The sequence below is a fragment of the Mauremys reevesii genome, linkage group 15 (assembly GCF_016161935.1).
Source record: "Mauremys reevesii isolate NIE-2019 linkage group 15, ASM1616193v1, whole genome shotgun sequence".
NCBI lineage: Eukaryota > Metazoa > Chordata > Testudines > Geoemydidae > Mauremys > Mauremys reevesii.
The window spans coordinates 1,030,775-1,038,941 of record NC_052637.1 but is presented as its reverse complement, the minus strand read 5'-3'; the positions used below and the strand labels follow the sequence as shown (position 1 = coordinate 1,038,941).

General features: G+C 52.9%; 1 protein-coding gene across 6 annotated transcripts; it reads right to left on the bottom strand.

The window, feature by feature from the left end:
- Nucleotides 1–172: 172 nt before the first annotated feature.
- LOC120382905 (zinc finger protein 501-like) lies at nt 173–6,749 on the bottom strand. 6 transcript variants are annotated; one of them, XM_039500382.1, is made up of 4 exons: nt 6,557–6,749; nt 3,937–4,048; nt 2,690–2,785; nt 173–2,319 (listed from the first exon to the last, which is right to left on the bottom strand). In XM_039500382.1, the coding sequence occupies exon 4, from the start codon at nt 1,662–1,664 to the stop codon at nt 369–371; it is 1,296 nt and encodes a 431-aa protein (XP_039356316.1). In that variant the 5' UTR covers nt 1,665–2,319; nt 2,690–2,785; nt 3,937–4,048; nt 6,557–6,749; the 3' UTR covers nt 173–368. The 6 variants fall into 6 exon arrangements, with proteins under 6 accessions (XP_039356316.1, XP_039356313.1, XP_039356314.1 ...); XM_039500379.1 differs by having other exon boundaries at nt 2,690–4,048; XM_039500380.1 differs by having other exon boundaries at nt 173–2,812; nt 3,510–4,048.
- Between the last annotated feature and the right edge of the window lie 1,418 nt (nt 6,750–8,167).

Below are 8,167 nucleotides of genomic sequence, written 5' to 3'. Positions count from 1 at the left end.
AAAACATTTTGAATTGTTTCAACTGACCCCTTCAAAAAAAAAACCTGAAAGCCAAAATATTCAACATTTTCAAATCAAAATTATTTTGGGGTGTGAAAATTTTCAAGTTAATTTTAAAAAAGATGTTAAAGCCTCTCAAAATCCTAATGAAATGTTTAATGTAGCACAAGAGTTCAACTTGAAAGGATTTTTATTTTCAACTTTTCTGTTTCCCCCCAAAATGTTGGAACATTTTGTTTTGGGGTTAACTCAACATGATTTTTTTTTCTTTTTGAATTACCACCTCACTGAGAGAGCCCTTACCTGCCCAGTTCTAGTAATAAGCACTGAGCTCCAAGCAAAGCTTTTCTGGTAGCTGCAGGGTGGCATTAACGAGCTTTCTCTTGCAGGTGGATCCTCTGATGCTTAATGAGGGCAGAGCTGTCCCCAAAGCTTCTCCCGCAGTCAGGGCAGTGATAGGGTCGTTCTCCCGAGTGGGTTCTCCAGTGCTGAGCCAGGTGTGAGTTCTGATTGAAGCTTTTCCCACACTCGGGGCATTTATAAGGTCGCTCTCCTGTATGAGTCCGGCGATGGGTGGTCAGGGACGAACGGGCCGTGAAGCCCTTCCCGCAGTCAGCACACTTGTAGGGTCTCTCCCCGGTGTGGACCCGGCAGTGCTGGGCCAGATGGGACCTCACAGCAAATCCTTTCCCACACTCGGCACATTTGTAGGGTCGCTCACCTGTGTGAGTCCGGCTGTGCTGTGAGAGGTGAGCACTGCGGGCGAATCCTTTCCCACATTCGAGGCATTTGTAGGGTTTCTGGCCCCTGTGGGTGCCCTGATGCTCCAGGAGGTTGGAGCTGACATTGAAGCTTTTCCCGCAGTCAGGGCATTTGTAGGGTCGCTCCCCTTTGTGCAGCCGCTGGTGGGCAATCAGGGCTGAGCTCTCATTAAAGCTCCTCTCACACTCAGTGCATTTGTAGGGCTTCTGCCCTGTGTGGATCCTCTGATGTTTAATGAGGTTGGAGCTGACATTAAAGCTCTTCCCGCAATCGATGCATTTATAGGGTCTCTCTCCGGAGTGGATTCGCTGATGCACCACCAAGACTGAACTGACCCGGAAGCTCTTTCCGCATTCGGGGCATTTGTAGGGGCGCTCGCCCGTGTGGCTCCTCTGATGTGCCACCAGGCGGGAGCTGACCCCAAAGCCCTTCCCGCAGTCGGCGCAGCGATAGGGTTCCTCTCCTGAGTGTGTCCCCTGATGCTGAGTCAGGTGAGCCAGCTGGGTGAAGCCTCTCCCACAGTCAGGGCATATGTAGGGGCGCTCCTCAGTGTGGATCCTCAGGTGGGCACTAAGGGTCGAGCTCCGGTTGAAGCTTTTCCCACAGTCAGGGCACTGGTGGCATTTCTCTGCCTTGTGGGTGCTCCACTGGGCATCAGGTTGGGCACTCTCAATGAATCCTTCCCCTTCTCTCTGCTGCACCCAGAGTTGCCTTACATCTCCTCCTTGGAGAAAAGATTTATCCTCTCTCCCCCCTGGAAGATTTCCTTCCTCCTCTTTCTCCCACCCACCCTGACTCTCACTGGCTTCTCTCGGGCAAATGTGCCCCTCTGCTTTCTCGGCTTCTGCTGACTCAGGGCTTCCCCACAGCAGGTTTGCCTCCTCGTTCGCACTTGTTGCCATCCCTGGTTTACGGAGAGAATCCACACATAAGACATTCTCCCCCCCCCCAATCGGGGGGAGGAACAGGGCAAAAAAAAACCCAATTCCTGTGTGGAATTCTCTGCCCCGTGCTATGCAGGTCAGGTTAGATGATCCCTTCTGGCTTTAGAATCTATTATACCAAGATAATGTATTGGGGAACCTGGCCTAAACCATCCCCCAGTCCTTCACCACAGGGGACTCATCCTGCTTTGCTTCCCTTCCCATCTCAACAGGCAGAGCAAGGGTTGGTAGCTGCTTTCAGGCAGAAAGGGTAAAAAGCCCCAGGCAACATTTGCCCGGAAACTAGGACAGGTGTTTGCAATATCTCCCAGGGAAGGTCTAGATAATACTTCGGCCGGCCCTGAGTGCAGGGGACTGGACTAGATCATCTCTCGAGGTCCCTTCCAGTTCGGTGATGAGCTACCTGAGAAGGGCAGACGTGGGAAAGCTGAGAAGGGCAGACATGGGAAAGCTCTCAAGGACTCAATGCAAATCCAGGCGCTGGGCTTCTCTCCCAGATGGTCCCTGAGCTGGTTTAACTGGTTCTTCACCTGGGCGGGTGCCTCCCCTGGAGATCCAGTGCCTACAGCTCTTCCCCTGGCTCCATGCAGGTCAGCTTTAAGGATGGGGAATCCTGCTCAGGGGAGAGAGAACAGGCGAGATCAGGGTTGGTTACAGATTCCTGGAGTCCCTGTTACACAGGCGCTGGGATTTTAAACCCTGCCCCTATGTTTGCCAGAGAGGATATGTAACATGAAGCAGATGGGAAATGCCCATGGAGATGCCCTTTGGCAAAGCCTAGCATGTGGGAGCTGATGTGCAGTGGTCCAAGTAAGGGATTCAGAGATCTCCACACACAGGTGGGAGTTAGTGATTCAGCCCAGCACAAGGATTAAATCTCTTGGCCATTTCTAACCCCCGCGTCACTGACTAGAGAGTCCTAGGAGCCTGGCCTACTGCTCTCCTTGGGTATGTCCTCAGAACCAAGAAAGATGTGTTCTTACCTTGAGTTAAAGGTGCAAACACAGCAACTCGGCTTTTGACTGTGGTTAGCAGTTCAAGTTGCACCCCAGGCTTTAGGAACAGGATGTTCTCCGTTGCTGTTACCCGTAGGAATGGTAAACAAGCTGTGTTTGATTTAAGGTCATGCTTGAAAATGGGTTTTCCTTTCGTGTTCTCAAAGTGTATAACACCCTGTAGCTACCCAGTTAACCCAAAAGTATCACAGACAGAGAGAGGTTGTTGGGTTCTAATTGAATTTTCAAGGTCATTTGAAATTGGGAGTGAATCCAAATTAAGAACACAACTCTTTTCCATGGGAGACATTGCCTCAGGTTATTAAAAAGGATTTGCCCCCACCCCCGACATTTGAATGCAACAATTTGCTTCTCCCTTTGCTCTCTGTTCACACCAACTGCAATGGAACCACTCCAAGGCCTGGTCTACACTTAAGAGTTAGCTTGGTGTAGCTATGCCGGTCAGGGGTGTGAAAAAAACCCTATGCCAACCTAAGGCCCTGTGTAGACACAGCTGTCAATGGAAGAATGCATTTTGGGGCGGGGGGTTCCTACACTGACAAACCCCCGTTCCGTTATTGCAGGCTACATCTACACTACAGGGTTATGCCTGTGTAGCTACAACAACGTAGTCTAGACATATCCCCAATTTACATCAGTGCAGTTGAGATCAGAATCAGGCCCCAACTGCTACACAGGCTGAGCCTGTGTAAAGGACTTGTCTATATTAGTTAGTTAATTGACTGCTAATTAGCACATTATTAACACGGTTGTAAAGGCTGTCCCTTAGGGGCAGGTCCCAGGATACAAACTAGGCTGCTGATGTGCTGAGAACACCACCTATCGTGCTGGCTGCTTTTGCATCATTGTTTTCTTGTGTTCATCTGTCTGTCTCTTGTCTTATACGTAGGCCTAGTCTACACTGGAAGAAGTGTACCAGATAATTCTTCCAGGATAAAGCGTGTCCACACAGGAAGCTATTGTGGGGTATCTATTCCGGTCAAATTCCTCATGTAGACAAACCCTTAAGCACAGCGTGCTGACCTGATACTGATCACAACTTGTCCCTGTCTGCACAGACTACAAAGTAGTCCAAGATCATGTTCTAACAGTGCCCTAAAACAAGCACGGGGGGCTTGGGGCAGGCTACTCCCTGCTGAGGGATCTTTCCAGGCCAAGCCAGATCATGCACTGGACTAAGAGTTTTCTTGTCAAGAACCCTCAAAGGACAATACCTGCAATGACAAGCTGATGTTCCAAGGCAGGTGGGTACCTAGTACAAGTCACCACCACTTGGCCATGTATCTATCCCCCCGTCTTTTCTCTGCGTCGATGCAGAATTGATCCCTGCATCCAAGGAAAAGTTTGGAGAAATCAGGTTGAAAAATCAGGGGCTGCAAAAAAGTTAGTGATTTGATTCAGCTCCTCTGCAACTTCCCTTCTTCCCCCAGCACTTGGAGTGACTCTTAGCTATTAATAGGGTCCTGTGACCCTAGTATATAAGCACCTCCCAAACTTTAATGCATTAAATTCGGCTGGAGCTTAAATTCAGCTGGAGCTAACGGGAACAGAGCTCTGGTAATTATTTTCAAACCAGGGGGAGTCCCAGTGGAGCAGAAGCCCTGGGGCTCTGGGAAATACTCAGGGAGAATTTAAACCCTGTGTATTTCTCATTGCTACACCCCTCGGAGGTGGGCAAGATTTGTAAAGGAATTTAGGCATCCAATTCCCAAGGTCACATGCAGCCTATGACGGAGCAGGGAACTCCTCAGCCCCAAACTGGTGCTGACCCAAACTGGGCCACCCTTCTTGTGTCCTAATTCTCCTCTCTCTCTGCTCCCCCTAATCTCGGGAACCGCTGGATCAAATGTCCCCAAATTCGCACCACTAACCCTACCCTTAGCCCTCATGATGCACGGCAATTTTCAGGACAACCTGACCACCCGTATGGATTTTAGAGCACTTGGAAAAAAACATCTAGCCACATGTGACACAACTGTCTGCCTGTACCTGCTCCACAGCCTCCATTCATCTGTCTCCTGCCTGTCTTCCTCTCCGACTGCAAACTCAGTGGGGCAATGATTTGTGCCACACAACATTGGAGGGGCCTGTACGCTAGGCACTGTACAAACTCTGGCCCTGATCCTGGAAAGCCTCACGTAAATAAACCCAGCAGATTTCCATTGATTTCAATGAGCACCTCTTGCCCGAGTTAACAGCTGCTGGGGCTAGAGTCTTCACAGGAGTAGGGCTGGAGTTATGCGGTGCCTCCCACAACGGAGTCTTATTGACCGTGACATGGGTTCTCAAACTGGCAGTCATGAGGTTATTACATGGGGGGGTCGCGAGCTGTCAGCCTCCACCCCAAACCCTGCTTTGCCTCTAGCATTTATAATGGTGTTAAATATACCCCAAAAAAAGTGTTTTTTAGTTTATAGGGGGGGGTGGCACTCAGAGGCTTGCTATGTGAACGGCATCACCAGTATAAAAGTTTGAGAGCCGCTGCCGTAGCACAAATAATTCAAACGGGGGCTTACCATCTCCCTCGCCACTGGGCATTAGGAGGAGAGAGAAAAAGGACATTTTCTCATGGATGTTTTATGCATTTGTGCAGGTAGGGTAACAAGCTGTCCTGATTTTATAGGGACAGTCCCAATTTGGGGGTTTTTCTCTTATACAGGCACCTCTTACCCACACATTCCCATCCCAATTCTTCACACGTGCTAGCTGGTCACCTGATGTGCAGTGCTTGGACACTGGGGAGATAATCACTCGAGAGCAGTGGGTCTCAACCTGGGGGCTGCTGGCGGCCAGTCAGCACACAGCTGTGGCCCATGTGCCATCCTCAGGGCCATACAGGTACTATCTATATTCTGTGGATGGGGCCCACTTAACGTAACATACAGAGAGCTGCATGTGCAGGCCACAGTGGTAAAGAGGTTGAGATCCACTGCTCTAGAGGGATGGTAAACAGATAAATTAGCAGACTAGAATCAGTGGAAAATAATTAGAGCGAGGGATCCGTCATCATCGATCAATAAGGATCAAGAGAAAGAACCAAGTGAATGGATCTAGGAGTTGGGAACCTCTCTCCCCATTTATGGCTCCTGCTCTGGACTCTCCTTCCACTTGGCCTGGGAGGCTAATTTGTAATGAAAGAGGTGCCAGGGCTCAAGCAGTTTTTGTACATGCATAACTGACATGCCAACCCTAGAGGTGCCGGGGCTCTGAGCTGCCAACCCTAGAGGTGTCGGGGCTCTGAACTGCCTGGCCCAGAGGTGTCGGGGCTCTGAACTGCCTGGCCCAGAGGTGCCCTGTCAGGGCTCTGAACTGCCAGGCCCAGAGGTGTCGGGGCTCTGAACTGCCCGGCCCAGAGGTGCCCTGTCAGGGCTCTGAACTGCCTGGCCCAGAGGTGCCGGGGCTCTGAACTGCCCGGCCCAGAGGTGCCCTGTCAGGGCTCTGAACTGCCAGGCCCAGAGGTGTCGGGGCTCTGAACTGCCCGGCCCAGAGGTGCCCTGTCAGGGCTCTGAACTGCCAGGCCCAGAGGTGTCGGGGCTCTGAACTGCCCGGCCCAGAGGTGCCCTGTCAGGGCTCTGAACTGCCTGGCCCAGAGGTGCCCTGTCAGGGCTCTGAACTGCCTGGCCCAGAGGTGCCGGGGCTCTGAACTGCCCACTGGCTGACCCATTCCCATGGCTCTTCGCTTGCAGGACCAGGAATGTCTGCTGGTGATGGCCGCAGCTCTGGGACTGGCAGAGACATGGAAGGCAGAATGTGTGTGTGTGGGGGGCGGGGGGATGAGATGGGGAGTCACTTTCCTGCCCAGCCCCAGCCCGTTCCCCCAGGTCTCCCCATCACCTGCAGGCTCCGGCTCAGGAGCTGGTGTCCGCAGAGCCTGGGGAGCCCCAGGGGGCTGGTTCCAGCCACCGGAGAAAGTCCCCACCTGGGGTGGGCACAGAGGGGGCTTGGATGAAGGTCTCCCCCTGGTCCACACCCCACTGAAGGGGCAGCAGCTGCTCAGCCGCCGCTGCATCCGTCTCAGCCAGGAAACTTGTGCTGAACCGAGGAGAAAGAGAGACAAGGAGCGAGGGAGCCGCCTCCCCTTAGCACCGCCAGAGCCCTCTGGTGGGGACAGCTTTGGAGCTGCAGCCAGAAAAACCCAATGCTGGGGAAGTAGGGACTGTATTGAAGCCACCACACGTTCTTATGAGCCAGCAGGTGATGCTTTTTCTATGAGGAGCACAGGCATTGCCAGATTGGCTCAGCCTTGAGGTCCTACCTAGTTCAGTCTCTGCTAGTGATCGGTCCCCGATGAGGCAGAGGAAGGGCTCAGAAACCTGCAGTAGCAGATGTGAGGTAATAACAAATAATACCAGGCTTTTAACCTGCTCTTTTCCATTGCCTGTCAGCTTGGTCTCTAATAGAGGCCCTGTCCCAGCCATCTTGACAATTTTTGGGGTGGGGGGGGAACTTGGCACTTGCCATCAGTTGGCAAGAACAAACGGGACAAATGCACAGTTTGGCCAAAAAAAACGGGGTGCAACCCCTAGCGGGGTGTGGAGGAACATGGCGGGAGGGGAAAAACAGCAGCACCACCCCGTGTGGCAGGGAGGGCTCAGGAGAGCGACTTGGGATGGGATGGCCCCATGTGCAGGCGGCGGGCAGGGGATCTCAGGCTGGCCCTGCATGTGGGGAAAGGGGGCCTTGGGCCAGCCCCATCTGCAGGGGTTGACGGGTGCTCAGAGCAGCCCCGCACACAGGAGGGAGGGGGCTCTTGGGCCGACCCCGGGGGGGGGTGTGTCCAGTTTTCCCTTTGATCACCGTATTTCTTAGCCAGAAGCATCATAACACTGGCTACTCTTGATCTCTGTATCCGTACCCATGACAGGCAGAGCAGGGAGCCCACGGGAACGCCGCTGCCCAGCACGGTAGGATGTGGTCTCCGCACACCTGCAGCCTCATTGCTGTCAAGCGTTTTGCAGGTCCCAGGGCACAAGAGAGGCTTAAGGAGGGTTTTGCAGGAGGCTAAGTGGGTGTGAACAGGGTGAACGCACTAACCCAGGAGATGGTTTGTGAATGGAACAGGTGGGTGATGGAGCCTGCACCACATAGGCCTCCCCGGAGTCAGGAGTTGCAGCAATCTGAGAGTTTGCACCCACCGGCTGGCTCCGGGGCAGGGGCTGGGACCACATCTGTGTTGGGAGGAAGTCACCGCAGGGGCATGGAGCTGTTAACGCTCATGGGCAGATCCCTTCTGGGTCGTAGGTCTGTCCCGGGGAGGGCATAGGGTGAGCAGATAGCAAGTGTGAAAAGTGGGGACGGGGGTGGGGCAATAGGCGCCTGTATAAGACAAAGCCCCAAATATTGAGACTTTCCCTATAAAACCAGGACATCTGGTCACCCCAGGAGGAGCTAGGGAAGAGGGTTTCCCGATCTGCCCCCACTAGAGGGCTCTGGGTTACAGCTCAA

Bases quoted from the DNA above. Each gene is read 5' to 3' on its own strand.
- LOC120382905 (XM_039500379.1), bottom strand. From the start codon at position 1,664: ATGGCAACAAGTGCGAACGAGGAGGCAAACCTGCTGTGGGGAAGCCCT.